The 27,524-nt window shown below is 36.8% G+C and overlaps 1 protein-coding gene across 1 annotated transcript in view; it reads left to right on the forward strand.

Annotated features, from left to right (window-relative positions):
* Positions 1–1,071: 1,071 nt before the first annotated feature.
* The window catches only part of RCSD1 (RCSD domain containing 1), a 29,515-nt gene continuing 3,062 nt past the window's right edge, over positions 1,072–27,524 (forward strand). Inside the window, exons 1-5 of the mRNA XM_039335662.1 lie at positions 1,072–1,283; positions 17,653–17,757; positions 17,928–18,017; positions 20,032–20,103; positions 27,134–27,331. Of these exons, the coding sequence (XP_039191596.1) occupies positions 1,233–1,283; positions 17,653–17,757; positions 17,928–18,017; positions 20,032–20,103; positions 27,134–27,331 (516 nt within the window). The 5' untranslated portion in view covers positions 1,072–1,232. The remainder of the gene's footprint in view (positions 1,284–17,652; positions 17,758–17,927; positions 18,018–20,031; positions 20,104–27,133; positions 27,332–27,524) is intronic.

Consider the following 27,524-nt stretch of genomic DNA (forward strand, 5'->3'; position numbering starts at 1 on the left):
CTTTAAATGCAGAAATGACTTTAACTAGCCTATTTTCTTTGTGGAAAAGGTAGCTATTTCCTAAGATGTGATTAAAGTGCCACCACTAAACAGAATTGTAATGATTCAGACTCAAAAGTTCAGCAAATACTTTTTAAACAATACTGCCTTTTTCTTTTTCAATCAGATAAGCAAGGAAGAAAACATAGAGGTTACATTATTTATTAAACCAGTGGAAAACTTTGTTAGGGCTGGACAGACAACAGAAACCTTTCTGGCTTTCCTCTGATTCCATTCTGGAAGCTGATTTGCTGGAGTGGACATTTGGCAGGGGTGCAGAGGGTATTAAACATAACTTGGCATGTCTCCTTCTGTCTCTTTAAAGTTAGTCTTTCCGAATCTGGCACCCTCCTGATATGTGTGATTACAATTCACGTAGCATGTCCTTTTGCTGTGCTGGTGAGGAATTATGAGAGCTATAAATCAACAAAACTGGAAGACACCAAACTGAGAAAGGCTACTCACTTGTGACCTAAAAGGAGTTTATAGAACACCAATTTACAGGATTTGCAAATGTAAACATCTGCAACCAAAGGCAGTTAATATTGCCATGCCAAAATGTAGAGGTTTCTCTACCCCACCTCACCCATCTTTAAAGTATTTGTATACAGTCTGAGACAATTAAAAGGTGGCTTGCTAAAAGCCTTATGCCTCACCTACTGGATTATGATTCTGGAATGTGGCCTTAGCGTTGCTTTAATACTTTAAACTGGTAAACAGCCTACTCTTTTGCTTGTTGGGTTAAAGAAGAGAGACCCAGAAAACTATGGAAAAATACTAGAACAAAAGCTTTTACCAGAAAGAAGATGTAGTAAGAAGAGGAAGTGGAAAATTGAGAAATAACGAGAAAGACAAAAAACAGGGTGCATAACTGATTCTGCCTTGCTCTCTCTTCTCTCCCCTCACTCCTGGAAAGGCAGTATCCGTTTAGTTTTGCGTCTAAATTTAAACCTTGATTGCTTTGTCTCCCTAAACACCCGGTCTCCCCACCCTCCCTTCCTCTCCTCCCCCAAGCAACCTTTCCCCCCCCCCTCCAAGTCTTTACAGCAGGCCACATAGGACTCTTGACAGTTTCTAAGCTGAGCTGGAACTTGGATTTTTACTCTCCCAAGCCTGTGTTCTTATTCTTTTTTCCCTGCCTGGTCAGAAGCTTTGAATAAACAGAGGAAATAAGGGGAAAATAAAAGAACGGGATGGGGGAAGAAATACTTCCCAAGACCATCCCACACCTGCACAACAGAGAGGTAAACATATTTTACTTTTTACTTTCTCTCTTATTTAGCTCTGTGATGTTTTGGAACTTTGAAGTAAACATAGTTGAACCTTAAACAGCCCAAATATCAAAGGTGTACCTCAACTGCTTACTCATTAATGGGTAATGATGTTAATGTGAGGAATGAAATACCATTTTTGTCCTTTTCAGAGAATTTGGCATTTGAACCAGGTTAATTTTACTTGACTCAAGGCATCTGTGTGTCTTCATAAGAAAGTTCATATTCAAGGCCAACGTTAAATAACTGAAATTTGGTTTATCTGTTTATTTTTTACTTGAAACTATAATATATTGGGAAGAGAATTTGCAAATTCAGTTTTAAGAGTTAAGCTATTCACAAAAGCTATTGCTCAGGTTGAAGTTTCCTTCTCTGATTCAAATGCTCTCTTTGTGTATTCTTAGTCCTCATATCATTGTTTTCAATTTCTTATCTTCTGTTCTTGGTTCATACATGCAGTACTTAGCAAAGCGTCTTGTACTTCATATTACCTCACAAATGCACAAACACAACATGTCATAAAAGCAGTGGTAATTAACTTTTTTCTTATTTGAATTGTGTGAATAAATAGATTCCAGAAAAAAAGTTGCAATTCTGTACTTGTTATTTTAAAAACACATTCTTACTTACAACAATTTCAGTAATTGCAATGTAGAAAAAGTTTAATTCATTGCAATTCTGTCCATAGGACTTAATGAGTGGAACTTTCTACGGATAGTATCTCTTTCTTTAAATTACTGATTTGCAAGTATCATACCAATACATCATTAAATGGATAGTTTGGCATTAAATAATTTGAGAATTGATAATCTACTGAGCAGGACATAAAAATATGCCCATGAAAATATGAGAAAAACACACATAATAGGAATGCTAGCAAATGCAATGTCATGTTCTTGTTCTCATATTTCAAGGCAGGAGGAAGAACATATTAGATTTTTATAGGTGCACATATGTCCAAACATGCATGTGTGCACACACACACACAGTGGCATGCTGACAAATGACTGGGTACATTACTTGTAAAGCGGTTAACAGCTAGGCTGATTATTTGCTATTATCAAATCTGTTCTTTAGATCTGTTACATATTACTTTTTAGCTAGCATTCTCATGATTTCAAAAAAGTAGTAAAATTAAGATACATATGATTATCTAGTTTAACGAAGAGAAGGACAAGGGGGGACATGATAGCAGTATTCCAATATCTCAGGGGCTGCCATAAAGAAGAGGGAATTAAGCTATTTTCTAAAGCACCTGAAGGCAGGACAAGAAGCAACGGGTGGAAACTAATCAAGGAGAGAAGCAACCTAGAACTAAGGAGAAACTTCCTGACAGTGAGAACAATTAATCAGTGGAACAGCTTGCCTCCAGAAGCAGTAAATGCTCCAACACTGGAAGTTTTTAAGAAGAGACTGGACAGCCATTTGTCCGAAATGGTGTAGGGTTTCCTGCCCGAGCAGGGGGTTGGACTAGATGACCTCCAAGGTCCCTTCCAACTTTACTATTATTATTATTATTATTATTATTATCTCATTTCCTATTATACAGTTAATTTGTAAAAGAACTAAAAGAAGCTAACATGCACCTTGATTTATTTAGTGAGAAAAACTGTAATGTTTACAAATCAGATTTCAGGACTGAGATTATTAAAATTAGGTATTATTCAAGGAGAAAATAGTTGCCAATCGAATTGTATACTGAACCCTTGGATTTTGGTTTCTATTTGACCTTTTCCAATCCTTTGCTGGGTTTACACATAATAATAAGTCATAATTTACTTGTTTGCTTTTTGCTTAGTAAAACTGTCATTCTGGCTTAGTATTGTATACAAACTAACTCACGATGGTCTGTTCAATAAAAAATGATTTTAAAAATTCTGCTTTCAGATTATGTGTGAATTCAGCCCTTATTTGCCCTTATCAGCCCTTATTTGCTAAGATAACATAGTGTTATTTGTGTTATTCATTCATATATGGGAGCATAAATCATCTCTAGATTAGTGCTTTTTCTAAGTATTCATGAATAGAAAAAAATGAACTTTGCTCAGTGCTAAGCCTAAATATTTCTGAATGTCCACTTTCAAGTTCTGATGTTTTCATAAATTTGAAGGCAGTAGCACATTGGATCAGAAGATTTATCAATTTAATCTTTAAAAAGATTAATTTCCTGTTTAGAGAATCACATGCAGAAACCAGCTAGCATAGCTTATAAATATCTGTGGGCTTTGTCAGAATGTTGCTTGCCTTTTTACTCTCTGTGATATAATCATCTGAAAAAAAAAAAAAGAAATGTAGAGAAGTCAAGATAGATAAAAATTAATTAAGAAGAATTAATCCATAATCTATATTTAAGCTTTAGGTTAGAAAATACCAATATGATTAGTGTAATAGTCACAAGTGTCCATACAAAATAACAAGAAGAGGGGCAATATGCCATAACAATGCAAGCTTTGCCCTTTTGTATGTGCATGAGGAAGAATGCTTCTGGAGTGACATTTTTCATACTTCACAATGTTGGTTCCTCCAGAGAACATGGCATGATAACAGCTAAGCAGCTAAGCAGGTTAAACTCTGAACTTATATGGGAAACCACCATGGTTAGAGTCAAGATAGAATTTAAGGACTCCTTTCTCCAGGAACCATTCCCCATTTTTAAGATTGCTATGCCAAGCTTTTAGAATTAGAAGCCCATCATAGATCTTTGTGGTGACCGTGACTATGAAGTAGCGGAAGTTTGCATCAGGTGACAGACATAAACTACTTCTAATAAACTGATGGGAAGATCCTGGCCTATATAATTACACAGTGTAACAATAAAAAAACCCTTCTATACAGGTTAGTCTTAAGCACCGAAAACAGACACTTTCTCTTCTCCTTATATGCTTTCATATAGTTGGATATGATTGGAGATAGTTAGATTCTTCAGATATTTATGTTTCCCAAAACTAATATTAAAGTAAAGGGTATGAAAGAAATCTGTAAATGAACTTCAAATATTTTCCACGAGTCGCCTTATGGAAAAAACATTGTTGATGCTATCTTGTATTATACAGATAATTGTAACAACAGAATTTTCAAAACAGACTATATTGATGACTCATTTAGACCACTGTCCTGTCCATTGTATCTATATATTACCCCTATCCAAAATCAGTGACAGCTGATTTTAAATTTAAAATTATAGTATATATGAAGATGAAGAAGACAAGTAATTGTAAAACAGTGAAAGTAGTAATTAGCAGAAGTGTGTCACTATAGATTATGCAAATAGATATTGCCATTTGAGCATAGTACAGAAATGCCATCTATTATTTCTGAAATAAAAGGGAGAAAAGCGAATGGTAGATTATGCTCTGAAGTTTGCTTTAAAGCACTACAGTAGGTTTCCTTTTGGAAAATATAAAAAGAAAAATAAATAAAACATTAGAGTGGAATACTTCTCATTAGACCAGCCAACTGTGTGGTATTCTTTTTTTAATTTTTATTTATTTATTAATCAAATTTATATAGCTACAAATCTCACACAAAATGACTCTGAGCGGTGTACAGCAATCCAGTAAACAGTTGAAATATAAAAATGTCATATCATTATTTAAAAGCCTTAAAAATTATAAAACAAAACTAAAACAAAAGGAAATGAATAGGCAGAGGAATATTAACAATATGGGAGTCACCTCACTTATTTGCTCATCCCTGGGGTCCCAAAGCCTGCTGAAATATCCAGATTTTGAGGAATTTTGAATACTCAGAAATGATGAGGCTGATCTCATCTCTGGGGAGGAGAAGATTCCACAATACAGAGACCATGACAGAAATGCCCGCCACTTATATCCCATCAAATGAAGCTCCCTAGAAGAGACAACCCATAACATGTTCATTCTATTGGATCCAGTGAGATGGGCAGATGAAATCGGAAAAGGCAGTCCCTCAACTAACCCAGTCCTTTGCGTTTGGCTATTTAGTAATTTTTCCTTCATTTTGTAGAACTATCTTTGAATTTTAATCATGCTGCACTAAGGATAACATGGTGGATATCTCAAGGAATGGAGGATATACATTCCAAACAAGATGAAGCTTAATGTTTACAACAGCTGTTGCCTGCAGTAGAAAGAAGGAAGTTAGTAATATTGTTTGTCTGGTGGAATAGAAATTGATATAGTTCCAAGGTCTAGATATTTCTAATTTCGGTCATTACTAGAGTTGTGTGAACCATTTGGAGACGTACATCACAAACCTACTAAAGTAGCTTTCAGAGAACCCAGGGAGGCACATATCCTCTTAAAAAGCCATTATTTAAAAAGTTTGTCTGAAATTGCGTATGCCTACATAGAAGACACTTCTGTTATGATTGTCACCAAAGCAAAACTGGCAATGAAATCCCTTTATCCTAATTACAAGGGAAAGGAAAAGAAGGTATGTGTCTTTGGAAGAGAAAAAGCAAACCTGACAAAATGCATGTCAATTTCATCCCTCTTAATTTTTTCTGGGCCACTGTATAGGAATTAAAAGGCATTTTCCTCTGAAATTAAAATATTCAATGAGTTATCATTAGCCACTTTGATCCTTTAAAGGTAGAATTCCATTCTACATGTAAAATTCTGAGTCAATGTGGGATAATTATTATTACAGTGACACATTTGGTTTGGAGTCACATAGTACATTAAACCAGGGTTTATTTAATTACTATTTATTAAATACTGTTAGCCAAGTTCACTTGATATCCTAAATGATGAATCATAGTGAACAGACTGCAATCCTGTGACAAATTGTGAAACACTAAGCAAATCACTGTCTATCAGTCAAGATAGCTAGCCTCTCATTTGACAAAAACTCATTGTATGACTGTAGAATATGATCTACTTTGATCCTACTTTTTACACACACACACACACACACACACACACACACCACTGCATATGCTGATATAAATATACAGATATAGATACATAACTTGTGGATCAAGCAGATAAAATATGTTGAGAAAATCACCCATAAACCATTTGACCTTCCTGAGAATACCCCAAAGTATTGTTCATCTAATATTTCTCAGTTACCTTTGTCCAACCTTAGCATTGTTGCTCAGATCTGAATGGAACTTTTACTCAGGAAAGTATCCATAAGATTGCAATTTTTATAAACTCTTTCAAAAGGAGATATAGATCTATCAACAGAATGAGATTATTTCCTCCCCCCCCCTTTCCCATACTATTTGCGGGTGTGGGATTGTATGATTGTGCCAGGTCCCAGATTCCTTCTGTTCCAGTTTATTTGAAGCAGTGGGAAGGCAGGATCTGGTGTGATTCCATGTGCCTGCATTGGTGCAGTTGGGATGCAGGAAAGGAGTTCAGATTCATTCCTTTTGGAAGAGTCTCTATCTATTGTTTAATATAGCTCAGGTAGCTTTATACTTTAGAAGCTTTTTTCATAGTATTTCCATCATTAGCATTTATTTCCAGACATTGTATAGTTTCAAATATAGAGAAACTATGAGAAAAACATATTGCTTAGATCTAGAATAGTGATGGCGAAACTTTTAAAGACCCAGTGCCCAAACTGCAACCCCAAACCTACTTATTTATCACCGGGTGCCAGGTGGGCGTGGCCACAGTGGTCATGGCAGACAGAGTGGGTGGGGCCAGGGTGGCAGGGGCCAGTCCCTCGCCATCTCCGGGGCACGACACGCGTGCCCAGAGAGAGGGCTCTGAGTGCCTCCTCTGGCACATGTGCCATAGGTTCGCCACCACTGATCTAGAATATTATTAACGTAAAGGCACATTACTGTGTATGCTGCTGGTTACTAAGAAACATACAGTAGAACAGATTCCTATTCTCATTCAGGAAATGCTATAGATATAGATATCTGAGAAAATAAGTGCTGTGTATGATTTGTTACCTTGCTTCTTGCCAGGATTAAAACTGCACATCTTTTGTCATCATTTAAAAAAACAAAAATAAAATCCTATACGCTCCAAACAGGATTCACTATGAAGCGAATGCCACGTGGAGAATACAGATTTTCAGTTTTGGTTTTTAAAAGATAACAAAAGATGTCCAATTTTAATTTTGGTTACTATTTGAAACTTTTATAGGAACTGCTATAGAAGCCATGTATCTTAAATTGCACAGTAACCCATGATGACAATGTGAATAGCAAGACTCAGTACTGCTCGAGACTGTATCATTGTTGCTTTATTGTATTGCAATAGAAGCATTATTTTTATCAAGATGAGTAACCAGTTACTAAGACCATAACATGACTTTTATCAATTATTAAGATGGTTGACATGTCTTTTTAATCACTGATGGTAGCTTCACCCAGGAAAAAGAAAGAAAACAACTTCTAAGTGCTCTGACATTCTTTAAGTTGTACTTCTTAAAAAGCGTGCATTGTCCGTGAGCAAGATGTCTTATGGATGGTGATGTTTTAATCCAGTGTTTCTCAACTTTGACAATTTTAAGGCATGTGGACTTCAACTCCCAGAATTCCACAGCCAGCGTTGCTGGCTGTGGAATTCTGGGAGTTGAAGTCCACATGCCTTAAAATTGTCAAGGTTGAGAAACACTGTTTAATCTGTTTACAAAGCCACAGTATATATTCTATGACAGCTAAGGAATTCTATAGAACCTAAAAAAATACATAGCTTCAAGCTAGATCAATCATTTTATTAGCAGATACTTGAATTCACATGTTTAAAATAAAAGGCTTGCCTGGAGTTCATAGAGGGTTATGAATCTTCTGGGCAACATCTTGCTACAGTGTAACAAGACCATTCTTGAAATTTCTTACTGGGAAAAATAAATGCCATTAGGAAAAACTCTGTTTCCTTTTTAAAAAGTGAGTCCTGTCTCTTTGTGCATTAGTGGCTGGTGGGACAGGAATGTTTTTCATCCTATTTGATGGCGAATACCATATAGTGTGTGTGAGTGTGAGTGTGTGAGTGTGTGTGTGTGTGTGTGTGTAAATTTGTATATACAAAATTATCATGTATGAGTACAGTGTTGGTAATAGAGGGAGGGGAAGAATTTACTATATCCTGATATTCATCATAGTTTTGCTCTTGCCTTGGCCATCTGGATCCAGAAACAAGGCAACATGAAATCAGGCCATTTTAGCAATGGGGCTGTGTCTAATCAGTTTTTAAGTGTAATAAATAAGTAAATAAATAAATAGTGGTATTTACAATCCAATTAAACTTGGCCCTCTTTTCCATCATCAAGAACCAACCATTTATTTATCCGATGCCAAACTTTAGTGGATACTTTGGGCTCTTACTAAAGAACGTACATTGGTTAGATGTGACCTGCTCATTGTAAGACAGCATACAACATTTTCCAATGTACTCTAAAAATATGAATAATCAAGTTCATCATTTCAGACAACCAAACAATAGTTGCCTAATAAGCAACACTTTCATGAACTTCTCAAAAATATATTGGGACAATACAGGGTTCAAAAAGAAATAAATTAGCCTTGTTAAGGGTGGGTACTTTTTCTTTGGTTTTTGTGCTTTTAAGTCAATGTTGGCTCCTAGCAACTGTCTGAACAACTCCGTACAAATTTCTTGGCAAGATTTCAGAAGTGGTTTGCCATTGCCTCTTTCCTAGGAGCAAGAGAAAGAGTGATTGGCCCAAGGTCACCCAGCTAGTTTCACACTTAAGCTGGGATTAGAAGGTACGGTCTCCCAGTTTCTAGCCTGGTGCCTTAATCATCACATTATAACTTTGTTTTTTATATATTCTACTTGCGTTTGAACTTAAGTTAAAATTGTTGTCCAATTGAAGCTTGACTCCTAGTAACTACATGGATACTGTGCAATCACCGCCAACAGCAAGTGTTTTGCAACAGAATTTTATGATTTCCTGATCTAGTTTCCAGCCCTAGGATTCATTGATGGTCTCCCAAAGACTTACTTAACTTTCAAGTCCAGCTACCTGTTGACAACACTGTAACTTGCCAGTTTTTATTTGCCAGTTCAAAAAGTAGAAAAAGACTCAGCCTTTTTAAAGCATTTTTTCTAAACATTAGCATTTAACAATTTACACTTTACCACTGAAACTCTTTGAATGCCAAAGGTTAATGAATGCCACTTCCCCATTCCTCTTTAGTTCCCTTTTGAATTCCTGTTTAAAATACAAGAAATCTCCCAAGAATGCTGTTCTGTTAGCTGATATCCTGGCATACTTATTCAATAAATATTCAGATAATATTTTTCATATCACATTGCCAACTATTGACAACAGCTCTTACTTCAGTTCTATTTAGAGATGCCAAAGTCTTCTAAACTTGCATCTTTCTATACGTGTCTGACAGTGATGTTTACATAACTCAAAATATTTATCTTGGATCTTGGCTATCTTAAGTGTCCGTGCAAAAATAATACTAATGCTGGCTGTTGAACTGCCATTTAATAAATTTGATAAACTTATCCATATATCTGATACTCATGTTATTTATTGTTTCTGAATTTTTATTTTCAGATTTCAATCTTTTAACATTTAGAAAAATCGGCTTCTGATATTTATTTTTATTTCTTGGAACACTGCAGTGAACTTTGACTAAGGGCACTATATATTTATTGTGCTATGCAGCAGGTGCTGTACAATTAAGCTATGCCTTTTTGGCAGGGTGCCGATCAGGCTTTGTAACCATGTTGACTTTCACATTGGCTACTGGGAAACATAGCTGTTGACTTCAACATAACTAGATTCTTTTTCCACTGTGGAGCACTAGCCTTCTCCTCCTTTTCCTTCTTATTCATCCATCAACATTGTCTTCTTACTTATTCAGTAAACTGGAGGAACTGAAGCTTCAATCTTTTATGTTCTACTTTTACATTTCATTTGTAGGAGGTTCTGTTTGAAGAACATGCAAATATGAGTCAAAGTGGAGATTAACATGTGGCCGTTTGGGTCTAAACTAATTCTCCCTAGTCAACAATGTTGTGCAACATATGTTGCGGAGCTCAAGGCTGCAAGTTTTAAGACAAAATTGACTTCTCTCCCTTCTGCTTATTCCTGCAAAAATGGGTGGTTGTAGATATCCTGTCTCTGTGTTCCTTTTACATCTCCCTTCTGCAGACTCATGGGGGTAGGGCTATGCATTTAAAAATGGGGTGGCATAGGAAAATAAAAACTTGTTGGTAATAAATGGAAAGATTTAAAAATGGCTACCAATTAAACACTGCCGGCATATTAGGATGAGTCTAGGGCAGTAGCTCACCTGCCCAGTCATCCCATGCAAACAGAGTCATAATTTTTTTTTAACACTAGTAGGCTGCATTGGATCTGGAATTAAATTATGTGAGAATGCGTTTTTGCTCTACTGCCTTAGTCTGGTGAAAATCTGTTTAAAAGTATTCTAGTAATAGGCAAAGAATATCCATCTGAAGTGACCTATAATAATAAACCACAGTTGCTTCTAGATTATATAAGAAATTTTTAATTTGCCAAGAGAGGTACAATGGTACTGTTAGAGAAGTATTTTGTTGTAGCAAAATATATAGTTATTTGGAAATCTGTAATATTTGGAAATATATCTCCTCAAAATAACTCATTAAGGCAAATTATTACTAGGAAATATGAATAGGATTATACCCTAATCTACATTTCCAGTAAACTCCGGTTTTTGATCATTTGTACTTTTCTCCCTCTTCCAAGGATATCAGGGGTCTGGACTGGCAAGTTCAAAACCTCCTAAGAGAAAGCAGGGGCAAATCTCAGATATAAGTGATTCTTTCTAGCCAAAACTGTTTTAGTTCTATGATTGTGCCTGGATAATTTTATCTCCCAAACATCAATGATTCTACATATCTGAATTTATATTGTATGCAGTTTTCAAGAAGCCCCACAGCAAGTTACCTCTTCTAAACTAATCCGGATTTAGCCTTCACTCAAATGTATCCTCATGAGAAAAATTCTAACTGCGACTGGACATTTCTCCAGCCAAGTTCTATTTATGAATTTTAGTTGTCACAGGAACTCTTGGCATAGTGTAATGCTATTCTACCCAGTCAGGCAAAGAGGTCACAGAAACAAGGGGAGTAGAAATTCAAAGGAAAGCTTTTTCTGAACAAGAAATATTGTTAACTATTCAAATGGTATAGATTGTTGTTGCTCAAATGAAAAAGTGGTCAATTGTTTTTATCTTCGTGGCTTCCTGCAGTTCACAGATGTTTCCTGTAAATAGTTTGAGAGAAGCTATGCAAGGCAATCTTGCATTGGCTTTTTAGCCAGAGCAAATTTTGTCTCTCACAACATTGTGCTTTTCTTTCAGGCAGAAAATCCTCATAAATTTATGTCCATATTAAAATAGTAGTTTTCATTTTCCCAATTTGGTTACTGCATTTCATTCCTACAAGAATTGCAAGCAAATAGTCCTACACTGTTCTTAGAAAATTTGATATATGAATTCCTAAAATCTCATGTCTAATATTAATATTGAAAGAAAACTTTATAAATTTCATTCATCCCTGGCAAATGGATTTATGGAATATTTTTGACTATGGAATGATTATGTTCCTATTAAGCCAGTAATTGCCCTTCAGCAAGAAGAAGGTGCCACTAGGCTTGCTTACCTACTCCCTCAGTCATTCTAAGAAGGCATTGATCCCTGTCATATATTGCCTTTCTATCCACTAAATCAAGATTGATTTTAACATAAACATTATCAATTTACAGATAATAGAAAATACAAACCTTTAAGTCACAACTATTACCAGCTTTAGGAACAGAAATCTCAATGTTGTTACGATTAATGTAAATGCCATCCATACTGTTTCTTATTTCATCTCCTTCAAGAGAGAACTATCTGGAACTACAGAAAGGTTCACTGCTCTTTAAATTTCAGATATTTAGAGTTACTTCTTAAAACCAGTAAAAGCTTATAGCAGATGTAAGGTCAATATAATTCTGCAGATTTTATTAGACTGCCCACTGCCTAATGTAGCAGAGCAAGAGGAGAAAATAAAGCAAAAGAAAAAGAAAAAAAAGGTTGCTCATTGGAAAAACGAGACTAGTATAGCTAGAGCTGCAGCCATTTGTTTACTTATCTCTTAGCATGTGTTGTTTCTTGAGCAAGGGGCCTAGCTTGCTCCCATGCTCTCAATCAGAACAGACATTGTGGAATTTCCTTCTATGGAAATAATCAACAGGCCAAAACAAGCTTCACACACCCACTTCCTGAGTAATTTCTGCTGTGCTTGACTCCGTACTTCAATTTATGAAGAAAAAAGCAGTTTGAATAAAGGCTCTGATGATTCAGCCCCTTCCTTCTGCTCAGGGCTGATTCTTTGATATATCATCAACTTTATTTGCTTCTTCCTTTTAATTATTAGAGCACTTTTTTTCTTTAAACTGAAACCATGTATTTGAGAACATTGACAACTTATCCTTTTTTTCTATTCCTTCACTTTTAGTAAAATATCTTACGTATTTTAGACAAATAATAGTCCTAAAAGGATCACCAAATGTTTAGTTCTATTAAAGCCACAGTCTTCTGTCTATCATAAGAACAAGTTAATTTCTTAAGAGTATCTCCCGCCTGAAATCACAGATACAACTGGATGAACCATTTCTTCTGTAATAGTAGTAATTGCTGCTGTTGTAAATTAAGTGTAAGAAGAACCATTTACTATGATTATCAGCATGGGTGGACTTACAGTATGATGCTTATTGGTTGTTACAGCAGAGGATTAGCAGTTGTTTGTTCATCTCTAATATTAAGTATTATAGTACAATTATAATAATTTAAACCTATTTTGTATGGTGCTTAAGCTAGCTGTATAAGCATCATTCCAGAAAAGAGACAAAAAGAACAAAATTGTGCAGAATTGCATAATATTTCAAACTGCATATGTACGGGTTTAGAAACATTGGCTGTAATTTAGATACATCTCACCATAGCGAGAACATTGCACCAAGAGTTCAGTCTGTCTTCTGGACACAAACAGCTGCAGTGCAATTCAAATTCTCATTAACATTTGTGTTCAACTGGATTTGAAATGGGCAAGTCTTCAAATGAAGAACATGTTCAGATGAAGGACATACTCAGTAGTAGTGTCCTTTCTAGAACCATGATCAGGGGTAGGTAACCTTGGCTCTTTTATGACTTGTGGACTTCAACTCCATGCTGGCTCAGGAATTCTGGGAGCAGAAGTCCACGAGTCATAAAAGAGCCAAGGTTGCCTACCCCTGACCATGGTGAAGTGAAGCAGTGACGATTTGCAGTTATCATGGCAACTATAATGGTAACCTGCCATGAACAATGCAAGAGGGGAAGGCAATGCACAATGTATTTTCTGCAGTGTTGTGTCAACTCTTGGAGTGCTCAGAATACTGGAGCTCTCCCTTCTCTAACCAAAAACATGCCTTTACTTATAAATTGAGAAAATAGTATAGTCACTTGGATATTTTAAAAGAGATATCAAGTAAAATATAAAACTTCGTGTTTTACAAGCTTTCAAAACAACTTCTAACAAAAATATATAATTGCTCTAAACTTTTATTATACACACACAGAGTAATCTACAAAATGAAAGAAACTACCAGAATATATTCATAAAAATATCTCTAAATAAATTAGTGCTATGATCAAAATAAATGCAAATGTTTGCTAAACTGAAACTTTAAAAAATCAGATTACATTTTATACTATCTAAGGCAGTGATTCTCAACCTTTCTAATGCCGTGACCCTATAATACAGTTCCCCATGTTGTGGTGACCCCCAAGTGGGTGTGGCCACCAATAAGAGGGAGTAGGACAGCTAGGGAAAAGGGAAAAAATGGCGGACAGCATGGTTTTGTGACCCCTGTGAAATGGTCATTCGACCCCAAATGGGGTCCCGACCCACAGGTTGAGAACCACTGATCTAAGGCGTACATAAAATTCTACTCAAATACAGTTTCCAAAAAAAAGTCCATAGATTTGTGTGGTTTATTCGGTATGATTCTGTTCAGGGAACAGAAAAATAATGCAAGGAAGGTGACTATCTTTCCATAAATATCATTCTGGGATCGTGATGCATACAATAAATATTTATGTGAATTGTCTGAATGCTATATTCAGACAATTCACATAAATATTTACTGTATGCATTGCAAACCCAGAATGACATTTAAGCCTGTACCCAAAATACATTCACTTAAGTTATATTTCAAATTGGTGTGTAATACTCAGCAATTCATTATAAGTACTCCAACATTTTATTCATAGAAGATACTGTTATATAATGAAAGAAATAGAAGTCTAGTTTCAGTATAATTTGAATATTGCTTTTAAGTGATATTGACAGCCTGATATCCTTGACAATAAATAAATATAAAAGTACCTTACTTTTCACATACAGTGTGGCATTCAGTCCATTCTCCTGACCACATGAGAGCTATTGTTACACCCTAATACTCCCTGGGTAGAACACTGCATGTTTCTATGCAGAGTTTCTGTGCACATTATGAGTCTCCTTATATTTATTTTAGCATGTGGAATTGTCATACTCAGAAATCAACTTTATTTACACAGCCTTACTATTATTGTAGTGTTATAGTAATGACAATGAATTTGAACTAGGATTTCACTCAATTTCTTTTTACCTTCCTACAAGTACGTTATTTTATTCTTCAGTTAGTCTGGAACATGTGTCAAAATGTTGTATTCCCCTCAGTGGATGGAATTGCTACTATTTCCAAGTGACTCTGAAATAGCTTGGAAGACACCTTATATAATGCTAGAATGATGTATCAAAAGTATGTGCAGCATTGATTGAGGCAAATTATTTTCTTGTTCCTGGAATACTACAATGGCTATTTGCTTTCCCAATGATTTAATTCTGCCTCGCTGAATTACAGTATTTGTGAACAAGGACAGAATGCTTGTTCTCCCCCACACAAACACTTCTTTCCATATCTGATTTTTTTCAAACTGTGAAATTTTGGAATATAATCTGTGCATCTGTAGCTGCCAGTCTTTGCATGATCTAATCTAATCTTAGAATGTTTCCTGAGTCCAATGCAGTGAAGGACAAATCTTTTCTTATTCACTGAGAACAATATGTGCAGAAATAGATGTTAGGAGGGAAACAGAGCTTCCTTTAAAGAGAAATATTGGCAGGTGGAAGCTGTTTAACTCTTCCATGGCTTGCCAACAGTAGTGCAATCAAAAGAGGACATAAGGATGAAGGCTGTGGCTCCACTCAGCAAATGGAACTGGCAGGAGGCTCTCTGAATGCAGCAATAAGTGGAGAAATAGATTTTATAATCAAAAGTGGCAAAATAAGTGAAGAAATACATTTTGTAATCGAAAGTGGATAAATAAGTGACGAAATATGTTTTGAAATAAAAAGAAAGTTGCCTCAATGTAGCTACTTATTTTAGTGGTCACAACCTAAAATTATTCAGTTATACTGCAGTTTGTCTATTTTTTCCTGCACATAATTTACTCTACAAAACAGTTTAAACACTATTTAAATGAGTGGTGTCCTGGTATTCTGGTACTTTTAGCTTTTGGATTACTGATCAAAGAATACCATCAAACTGCTAGCATGATTAGAGTTATGGGACATCATGGATAGAATTGTGGATTTAACTAGCAATCCTCCTACCTTCCCTTTCTATAATCTGATTCTAACTTGAAAGTATATTGGTTCCCCACTTACTTCCCAGTCTAATATTAACATATTACATTAAATAAAAATATGTCATAGTTGTTCTCTAACTAGAAATCTTTTCCAAATACTCTGCAGAAGAGAACTACAGCATTTTTTTACCATTCTATTAAAGAATAGGTGGGCTAATCTGACTTCAAGAGGTATTCCAGAACAAGTGGCCTACCACTAAGAAGATCATGTTCCAGGCCCCAACCAATAGCATCTTGTCTTGACTAGACTATGTGGAAAAGGCAGATTTTATTTGGTGAAAACAATCTCAATTGTTCCTTCCGGAAAAGTGAACTCCATTCTGAACAATAGATGGTATATCAGAACTAGAAAGTTTCTGTTCCAATAACAGCTCTTCTGTTATGCCCAATTGAGATTTTATAACTCTGACTACTTCTGGACCCCAACCTGAATCTTTTCTTATGGTATCCCCAGACCCACCTGCTGTTCAGCTGGAACTACTGTAAAATGATAAGACTAGCTCTCTCTCTCTCTCTCTCTCTCTCTCTCTCTCTCTCTCTCTCTCTCTCTCTCTCTCTCTCTCTCCCTCCCTCCCTCCCTCCCTCCCTCCCTCTCTCTCTCTCTCTCTCCCCCACCCTCCCTCCCTCCCTCTCCCTTTTCTGGCCTTCCCTCATTAGCTCCCGTTCACGCCCCTAATCTCTTTATTGTGGGAACAGACAATTTCTTCATTTAACACCTGTTCCTCTTTCCCCATGTTCTCTCATTACTGAGACTCTGTAGCCACCAACCTCAACCCAAGAGAGGGCTGTTCCTCTAAACCAGGGCCCCCAACTCCCAGTCTGTGGATCAGCACTGGTCCACAGCATGCCAGAAGCCTGGCCATGCGAACAAGCAAAACCCTGTCCCCAGGGTGCAGGCAGAACATGAAACCACACACACTCTGGTCTGCGAAAAACCTCTCTCCATGGAACAGGTCCCTGGGGCCCAAAAGGTTTGGGCCCACTGATCTAAGTTATCAATCTCACTTCTACTTTTTTCAGTTCTAGATTCCCATTCTTCTACCAACAAGAAGGGATTGTGTCACCTTTTTTTCCCATAGGTTTTTGTCTTCTTAGTCCTGTATGGGAGAGCAACTACACTCCCTTCCACTAGCTTCTATCAGCTGAAAGGTGATCTTCATAATGATGATCTCCCAACCACTGATTTCTTTTTCTCAACTTCTTCCTCTTTTCATACCTAAATCTCTTTCCATCTACCAGTATTCAACTCAGTTAAATGTCTCACCAGTTCAAATACTTTTAAGTGTCTTCTTTGTTTCTTTTTCTAGCGTCTACTTTCAAATAAATCCATTTTCCCTCTAAAAACAATATCAACAGCAACAACAATGCTATTATCTTGCCACCCAATTTTAAAATTGAAACAATAATGGAATGAGCTAATAAGTAGATTTTGGGGGAACAGTTGTCAGGTAAAAAATGATATTTAAACCAATATTCATGCCAGTTCCATTCATACAAGATAATAGAAAGAATTTCCTAATACCGTTTATTATTCCCTAAAATAGTAAATGATTTGAATATATTATTTCTTAAAATGTTCAAGGAGTAAAACAAAACTTGAGACAATTTGATATCAGTAGGATTTTTGTTTTAACAATAAAAGTTTTAGTTTTCCCAACTCTTTCCCCTCTATTTCTTAAATTGAGAAACATTTCATTTCTGGTTTTCTTTCAGGACAAACCATCAGAGACCAAGATGATGGTGGAAAAGCCCACAACTCCATCTGTGGCCCAACTAGCAGGAAAATTTCAAGAGCAATCATCAGTTTCTGGAAAGGAGGTAGGGATAATGCAACTACAAAGGGAAGTTCAATTTACACATCGGGGCAGCCCCCCCAACCTTGTGTATACTGTATATTCAGATTTGAGCATTCCTTAAAGAACCAATATTACATATGTTCTTTTCATATCTATCTCTTTTCTCTTTCATAAGTTTTCCTTTGTTTTCAGATCCCACCTCCTAAACCAGCACGCAGAAAGCCTCCTTGTTCTCTTCCCCTCCATACAAATAAGATGGAGCAGGGACAGAATGGTGAGCTAGTAAGTATCAATATTTTAATGAAACTGAATTGTACTTCTTTTATAAGACATGTTAATAAAAACTCTAAAACTGAAGTGCTGCAATTGCTGTAGAGTTGTTTGGAATGGTACACAGTAGTGATTTCCTTACATCATGGAACCTGATTCTATCTCACCAAGTTCTCCCAAAGGTGCTTTTTCAAGAAGCAACTGGTCTTTCTTGTGTCAATGGTCCTACCTTACCCTTGGCAAGAAAGATGCAGAGTCTATCAGTTCACAGGCAGTATCATGTTTTACTGTGAGGAACCTTTGGCATGCAGGTCAAACAAATAGTGCTTCCCGTGCTTTCAAAGTCTGCACTGGGAGCAACCGCCTCCCACTGCTGTATGTACACTCACGGACATCAAACCCCACTCCCACCCATTTAACCAGCATCATGCAAGAAGCTTCTGGATGGTGGAGAATGGCAGGATTTATATTTTTTGCAGATAGCTGGTCATTTGCATTGTTTTAGAGAGTCATTGAGGCCACTTGAAGGTTTATCTGTGTCATCAGGGTCATCTGAGTAGTGCAAATGAGTATGGAACCTTCTTGGAACTGCTGAAAAGACTGTGTTGTAGCCTGGAGATAGATGATGTCATATCCCTCCCCCTCTGTTGAGAGATGGCTGTACAGTTTGGGATTTGATGAAGGCCCACTAGGGATAGCTACATGTTCTGAGGTGTTTTGATGTGTTTTAATTCTTTTTCTTTCCCATATTTGCTGTTAGGCAGGTCTTCAACTCGGTGGGGTAGGGTTCTGAGAACTCCCATTTTGTGCTCCAGTAAGTGGTGAGAATCAAAATGTAAATATTGATCTGTGCGAGTTTTCTGTAAACTTCAATGTTAAGGCTTCTGTCTTCTGTAATGTGTATAAAACAGTCCAGGAAGGCTAGACTATTTTCCTTAATATCTTCCCTCTTGAATTTGATGTATCTGTCCACAGAGTTGATATGTTTGGTGAATGCTTCCACTTCCTGTGTTTAGATCTTGACCCAAGTATTGTCCACTGGGTGGAGTTCCTGTGAAGGAGTTTAGGACTTTGGTTTCTACCTCTTCCATGTAGAGATTGGCCACAATGGGGAACACAGGAGAACCCATGGCACAGCCGTGCTTTTGTTTGTAGAAATCTTCATTGTATTTATAATAGGTAGTGGTCAGGCAGAGGTCCAGCATGACACATATGTGGTCTGAGGTTGGTTATGTCACCTAAAATGCTGCCTTGACAGCTTCAGTTGTTGGAATGCAGGTGAAGAGGGAAGTCACATCAAAGGAAACCATGGTCTCATCTGAGTCCAGTTTTAGTTTTTAAACCTTGCTGGCAAAGTCCTGTGAACTGTTGATTTGATAGGTGGTGTTGCCAACTAGAGGAGCTAATAAGGTGGTTAGATGTTTTGCAATGCTGTAGGTGACAGAGTTAATGCTGCTGACAATTGGTCTGAGTGGAATTCCCTCTCTGGTTTTTGGGGAGTCCATATATGCATGGTGTGGCTTCTCCTGAGTAAAGACAGTAGTATCATGGCTTGTTGATGGCATTGTCCTTCAGTAGTTGTTGCAAGAAATCAACGACCTTTTACTTGTAACTTGTAAAAATTGGAGAAGGGCGACCTAGCAATACTGGCAATAGGAATTCCCATCCTTTTAGATTAGTTGCGTCTCTAATTTCTGAATCCCTTCAATTTATCTCCAGTGTGAAGTCAAAATGTCTAGCATGAATATGACAGTGCTGGTCCTGATAAGACCCTACAAACCTGTCTATTATATCATTTATTATGACTATATTTATATCTAATTCATATACATCTTTCTTTTGTGAAATATAGTCCTTCCCAAGGAAGGTTCCTTAGAGATACTCCATATTGTTAACAAGCTTTTTCCTAAAGACTTTTTGTATTTAATAATAAAGAAAATGTAATAATTAAACACCAAAGATTTTTTAGAAAGTAACAAAAGGTGTCTCTTTCAACCAACTCAGTATCTTACTTCTCTTTTTACAGAAACCACCCTCAAATGCTTCTCGGCCTATAAAGATAAGGCCCAAAAGTTCTCCTCTCATTGAAAAAATGCAGGTAAGATCTGATTGCATTATTGCTCTTCTCTTGATGTTTTTAAGATATTGATAGTTAAAACATTTGGAACTTCTAGTTGCTGATGTTGTCATGAGGGCAAAACAAATCCAAAGCTGCAAAGACAGACCTATAGTGACAATATGGAATGTCAAAAGCATGAATACAGGAAAGCTCAACACAATGAAAATGAAACACGTTGTCTACACATTGACATCTTGGGCATCACTTCATTCACATGAGAGTGAAATTAGATACCTTCTTTCAGAATTTCATGTTTACTGCTACTCAGGACAAAAAAAAATCCACAGTGCTTGGATACAATACAGAGAGATACAGAGTAATATCAATTAAATTTTATGGACAGCCCTTTAATACGATGATTATTCAAGTTTAGCTCCAACTACTGATGCAGAAAAGAGGATTATTGAGTTTTATGGTTAAATTCAATCTGAAATTATCAGAATATGCCAGTAAGATGTCCTGCTTGTAGTTGGAATGCAAAAGCTGGAAAAGTAAGAAGCAAAAATGTAGTTGGATTATATAAAATTAAATAGGAGGGCAATTTACCAGTTTCTCAACTTTTTCTTTGATGTTTATATAAATGGGTGTAACTAGGTGGAGTACACAATAATCATATTGATTATATTATTGGTCCAAAAAGGTGGAAGTGCTCCATTACAATAACAAAAATATGGCTATGTGCTGACAGTGAAAAATATTACAAATTGCTCATTTTAAAATTTCAAGTAAATCTAAAGTGGAAGACTAAAGCCAATAAGTTTCCATAATAAGAATGTCAATATATACCATCATTTTCATTTAGAAACACTTTGAGGCCTTGAACTCTATAGATAGGGAACCCTAGAAAGGAGGAATAAGGCATGAAATTAAAGTGTTACAGTAAGGATGAATATAAAAAAAGACTGCCAAAGACTAAGAATTAGAAAAAAGCAAACTGGATTTCAAATTAAATAGTAGATATTGCCAAAAGGAGAAGAAAAGGGAAAGCCAAGAAAGACAAAGTTCTTAGGAAGAAACTTAAGTAATTTCACAGATTTGTTAAGTAGCAGTATTAGAATGATATCCATAAAGACATTAAAGAGAGAAATAAACTCAGAAAAACAAACAAGGTCTTCCAAAGATTTCCAAACTCAGAAAAAGGCTCCAACTTTGAACTAATTTACTAAAGGATGCCAGTCAAGATGGAAGGAGTATATTGAAATTCTATGCAGTAGAAATGCCAATATCCAACATGATGAAATGACTAGCTACAAGTCATTGGAAAAGACTGTATATTCTCTCCCTGCATTTGTTCAGCTATGTTCAGCTAGATTGGAAGGAGATGAACAGTTTTAAAAGTGGAGTAAGAATCATCAATAACTGCTCAAGACTGATGACACTGTTATAATAGATGAAAATTCAAATGGTCTACAACCAATTCTCTTGCATTTAAAAGCCTATTGTTAACTGCAATGGTGAAAAGTTAACATGCCAGCAATTTTGAAAACCAGGATTTGTTTCATTAGTTAGAATCATGGGTGCATGTTAGTATTATTAGAAGTGTCAGATGGGGAGGGGCAAAAAACCAAAATGGTCGGCATGACTAGCTGATGGAAGCCGCAAAGGGATGGAGCTTCAAAGTCCCAAGGACATCCCTTTGGGGCTTCAATCAGCTAGTCATAGGTTTGGGGATTTTTTCCTCTCCCCTCTGACATTTCTAAGAATAATTGATTGATTGCACAGTCCTGCTTGCCAACTTGGCTTCTTGCTCCCTATCTGGCAGATGCCTTGATGGCTGAAGTTGAGAAGTGGTGAGATGCTAAACAAGTGATACAAATAGGTAGTAGGAAGAGGGTACTAAAGATTGTCTAGGCGGGGCAGAAGGAAAGAGAAATTGAGCAGCAAGAAAAATCCCCTCATCTCCCACTGCACACAAAGAGAAAAGAAAATAAATTTTTAGTGTCCTATCCCATCCATAAGTTCTGTATTTTTTTCCTATGATCATTATAGATTATTGGATGGAAACTAATCAAGGAGAGAAGCAACCTAGAACTAAGGAGAAAATTCCTAAAAGTGAGAACAATCACCCAGTGGAACCTTTAGAAGTTGTGGGTGCCGCAACAGTGGAGCCTTTTAAGAAGAGATTGGAAAGCCATTTGTCAGAAATAGTATAGGTCTCCTGCGTGAGGAGGGGGTTGGACTAGATTACCGCCAAGGTCCCTTTAAACTCTATTACTGTCATGGTATGCTGTTACAATTTATATTAGAACTATCTCACAATTCTGGAAATAGAGAATTTAAAAGTAATTTCTAGACAATCATGAATATAGAGAATTAAAACTGCTGATATTATGGCCATATTCACCCTTTCTTTGATATCAAGCCATTGTTGATATATTTTCTTGGCTGAGATGCTAGAAAATCTATAAGGCTTGAGCCACACACAAGAATAATGTCTATATGTTTTGGAAAGGCAGCTATTCTCCACCTTTGCTCTTCCCCAAATTATTTGTTGACATTGTCACCACTAGATACTTTGGTTGGTGAAATACATATCTTAAGCACAAGAGCTCCCTCTTGTGATTACAGTATTATCAGCAGATATTTCTGAAAGGACTGAAAGGTTTACTTTTTGCTCTACCATCTAATGCAGTGGTTCTCAACCTGTGGGTCGGGACCCCATTTGGGGTCGAACAACCATTTCATGGGGGTCACCAAACAACGCAGGCCGCCATTTTTCCCCCTTTTTCCTTAGCTGTGCTACTCACTTTTATTCTACTGGCTTTTGAAAGCCAATAGAATAGACTCAATAGTAGTAACTGTGAGAGGGACCTCGGAGTCCTAGTAGACAATCACCTAAATATGAGCCAGCAGTGTGCTGCAGCTGCCAAAAAGGCCAACACAGTGCTGGGCTGCATTAACAGAGGGATAGAATCAAGATCACGTGAAGTATTAATACCACTCTTCAATGACTTGGTAAGGCCACACTTGGATTACTGCATCCAGTTTTGGTCACCACGATGAAAAAAAGATGTTGAGACTCTAGAAAGAGTACAGGGAAGAGCAACAAAGATGATTAGGGGACTGGAGGTTAAAACATATAAGGAACGGTTGCTAGAATTGGATATGTCTAGTTTAACGAAGAGAAGGACAAGGGGGGACATGATAGCAGTATTCCAATATCTCAGGGGCTGCCATAAAGAAGAGGGAATTAAGCTATTTTCCAAAGCACCTGAAGGCAGGCCAAGAAGCAACGGGTGGAAACTAATCAAGGAGAGAAGCAACCTAGAACTAAGGAGAAACTTCCTGACAGTGAGAAAAATTAATCAGTGGAACAGCCTGCCTCCAGAAGCAGTAAATGCTCCAACACTGGAAGTTTTTAAGAAGAGACTGGACAGCCATTTGTCCGAAATGGTGTAGGGTTTCCTGCCTGAGCAGGGGGTTGGACTAGATGACCTCCAAGGTCCCTTCCAACATTATTATTATTATTATTATTATTATTATTATTATTATTATTATTATTATTATTGATCATTGCACAGTCAGCCAGATGTTCAGACTGGATTTGGCATTTTCTCTACCTATCGAGTCCTTATCCAGGACCTGGGATAGGCAGATGTGGATGTTTGATGGTATTACAGATATCATCGCAGGATGGAAGCAGTTCCTAGTAAGGCCGCCTTTTGCAATTGACTAATAGCGAATTTGTCAATGCCAATGGTGTTCAAGTGGTGCTCCAGTTGTTTTGGGATTGCACCCAAGGAGCCTATGACTATTGGTACTACCCTTGCTTGCTTTTGCCACAGTCTTTCTACTTCTATTTGTAGGTCTTTGTATTTTGTTATCTTCTCCAGTTCTTTCTCTTCTATTCTGCTGTCTACAGGCACTGCCACGTCCACTATCCAGATTTTTTTGTCTTTCTTATCGACAATTGTTAAGTCTGGGGTGTTATGTTGCAGGTGCTTGTCTGTTTGAATTCTGAAGTCCCAGAGCAGTTTAATTTTATCATTTTCTATGACTTTCTCTATTTTATGATACCACCAGTTTTTGCTTACAGGCAAATGATATTTTTTGCAGATCTTCCAATGCACCATTGTTGCTACTTTGTCATGTCGCTGCTTGTAATCAGTCTGTGCAATCTTCTTGCAACAGCTTACCAAGTGGTCCACTGTTTCTTCAGCTTCTTTGCATAGGCGGCACTTACTGTCTGTTGCTGTCTTCTCAATTTTGACTTTGTATGAATTTGTCCTTAAGGCTTGGTCTTGTGCAGCCAGAATTAGTCCCTCGGTATCTTTCTTCAATTTTCCTGCTCTTAGCCATTGCCAGGTCTTGTTATTATCTGCTTTCCCAGCTATTTTTTTAATGTATTGGCCATGTAGTGCTTTGTCTTCCCATGCCTCTATTCTGTTCTTCATTTGGTCTTTCCTGTAGGCCAGTTTGGTCTCTCCAGTAGTTAGTAAGCCTTCCTGATATACTAATTTCAGTGCATCTTCATCATTGTTCTTCAGATATTCTTCCAAAGCCATTTTTTTCTTCTTCAACCATCTGATGTACTTGTAGCATTCCACGCCCACCTATTTGCCTTGGTAGATAACGTCTATCAATGTCACTGCGTGGATGAAGGGCATGATTCATTGTCATTATTTTTCTGGTCTGCCTATCCATTGCTTTTAGTTCTGCTTGAGTCCAGTCCACTATTCCAGCTGTGTACCTAATGACTGGGATTGCCCAGGTGTTGATTGCCTTTATGGTATTTCCTCCATTGAGTTTGGCCTTTAAGATCTTCTTCACTCTCTTGATGTATTCACCTCTAATCTTTTTCTTGACTTCAGTGTGATTGATGTTGTCAGCTTGAAGGATACCCAAGTATTTGTAGTACTCTTCCTCATCCAGACTCTTAATGTTATTTTCATGGGGCATCTTGATTCCTTCAGTTTTCACTATTTTTCCTTGTTTGATAGTAAGTGTGGCACATTTGTCCAAGCCAAACTCCATTACAATATCTTGGCTATATATACGGACAGTGTTGAGCAGCGATTCTATTTCAGATGATGTTTTTCCATACAGCTTCAGATCATCCATATAAAGGAGGTGGGATAGTTTGGCAGATGTTTTTGATGTTTGATAGCCATGTCCTGAGTTATTCAGTATTGTTGACAGAGGAAACAGTGCAATAACAAATAGTAATGGTGATAATGAATCTCCTTGAAATATTCCTCTCTTGATATTAACCTCTCCCAGCCTCTCACCATTGATCTGCAACTGTGTCTTCCATTGTGCCATCGATCTTTGCACAAATTTTCTGATGTTTCTACTGACTCCTGTTATTTCTAGGCACTTTATTATCCAATCATGTGGCAGAGAGTCAAATGCCTTTTTGTAGTCAATCCATGCCACATTCAGGTTGGTCTTCCTTCTCTTGCAGTTTTCCATGATCATGTTGTCTATTAGGAGTTGATCTTTTGTTCCTCTGCTATTGGGGCGTTTTCCTTTCTGCTCGGGTGGAAAGAGATTGTTTTCAACTAGATGCTGTTGTACTGCATCAGCTACCACACCAGTTAGTAATTTGAAATAATAATAATAATTATTATTATTATTATTATTATTATTATTATTATTATTAACCTTCCCTTTGGACAGACAATATTGTCTTCTTCCTCAGTCTCTGAGGTTTGGCTGCTGCTGTTTCTCCAACAATATGAACAGGGACAAAGATTATGGAATTGCAATTTATTCTGAAACTCAAGAGAATAAGAACTCTTTTTTTTTTTTGATAGGTTTGGATGTTTGCATCATGTTCCTCCATTTCTCTGGCCTCTTTATCTGCTCTTGTCCTCTTTCAGGAGGCTTCTTGGTAACACTGACTATGTACAAGTGCTTCTCATCTCTGCTCCAAGAATGTTGAGGGTTCTCCCATCATAATTTGTTATTAATTTGGGGGTGAAAGAGGGTTACTGTCCCCTTGTGTGTGGATATTATAGTTTTTACCTCACAACTGTGTTTGGTCAATAACTATAGAAGAGGAGTCCATCACAATGTTACATCAGATTGCCATATCCCATGAACTATTGGTGAGAAGGAGCTCTTCTCTTCTAGATCTATTCAATCAATTATATCTCTATCCTCAAGTTGCTGCCCCCACTCTTAAGTTCCACTTAGGCTTGCATTCAAAAGAGGACATTGTGAAACAGCTTCCTTTTTTATAAAGCTCACACAACTGTTTTGAAAGCTATTCTCTGTTGTCTGGATATGGGACAATATATGTGCTATGTGAATGTGCTTTAGGATGCATCTCTTTAGGATGTTTTGAATAGTCTTATATCTAGTGTTCTTGGCTGTTAACAGAACATCTGCTCAGAACCCTGGTTTATGTTTTCTTTGGTTTTTGTGTATGTCATTTTATTTACTAGGGGAGAGGGTTGTCCTTCCGTTATTGAATATCTGATAATACCCTTCAGCCCATTTCCACCACCAATTATTTCCTATCCTTTAATAGGGAACTACAGAGGGTCTCCAATAATTCCTTAGCAGTTCAGACATAAAAAATAATAATAATATCTTAACTCAATAGACTACATCTTTTTTCTTCTACTTCCCCCTTTCCTATTTTTTTTTCTCCCACAGAGTTGGATACTATTTTATATTTTCTACAGAGCCTTTGCTGAAATATTTTTGGCTCTTATTTTTTAAAAATTTGCTTATTTTATTCAGAAAGTAAACATGATTAATCCCTCCCCAAAAAATAAAGTTGATACCAGTTTTGAAGTTCCATGCTCAACTTTGAATTTTTTTTTTTATTTCTTATTGAATGCTGGCAGAGGTGCTACAATTATTCCAGAAAAAAGTATGTCATTCTTTGGCAGATATCCTTATTAAGCATTTAGGAATCTCACTGTTTTGCTCATATTAAGTGCACTCCATAAACTAATTGAGTTCAGCAATACATAAAGTGACTAAAATTAAGACAAAATTTCAAATATTGAGAAGAAGGTGAAAGTACTTATTTATGATTCACTCATTTTCTTTACAGGCCAATTTGGCATTTGTTCCAACATCTATGCTGCCAGGAGCTTCTCCTAAAAGTCCTGGACTGAAGGCAATGGTGTCTCCCTTTAACAGTGCACCAGTCACCCCTGTCAGCCCACACACTCATTCAAGTAGTCCTGTTGAATCTCCAGTTAGTTTTGATCAACCACCAGAAGGCACTCATCTTCAGTTTTATAATAAGGTAAGATATAGGCTGGTCACCATAATATTGGCAATTTAAAGATGAAAAAGGAAAGGAAGAAATTAAGGGGGCAGGAGGTCTCTCAAGATGTAGTACCATCAAAACATGAATATGAAATAAAATGAGTCAATGAACAGCCGCAGCAGTTTTCAAGCAGATAACAAAGAGCTTTGACCAAGTAACAGTTAACTAA

The sequence above is a fragment of the Crotalus tigris genome, unplaced genomic scaffold (assembly GCF_016545835.1).
Source record: "Crotalus tigris isolate CLP2741 ecotype Arizona unplaced genomic scaffold, ASM1654583v1 scf7180000017646.2482762, whole genome shotgun sequence".
NCBI classification, from domain to species: domain Eukaryota; kingdom Metazoa; phylum Chordata; class Lepidosauria; order Squamata; family Viperidae; genus Crotalus; species Crotalus tigris.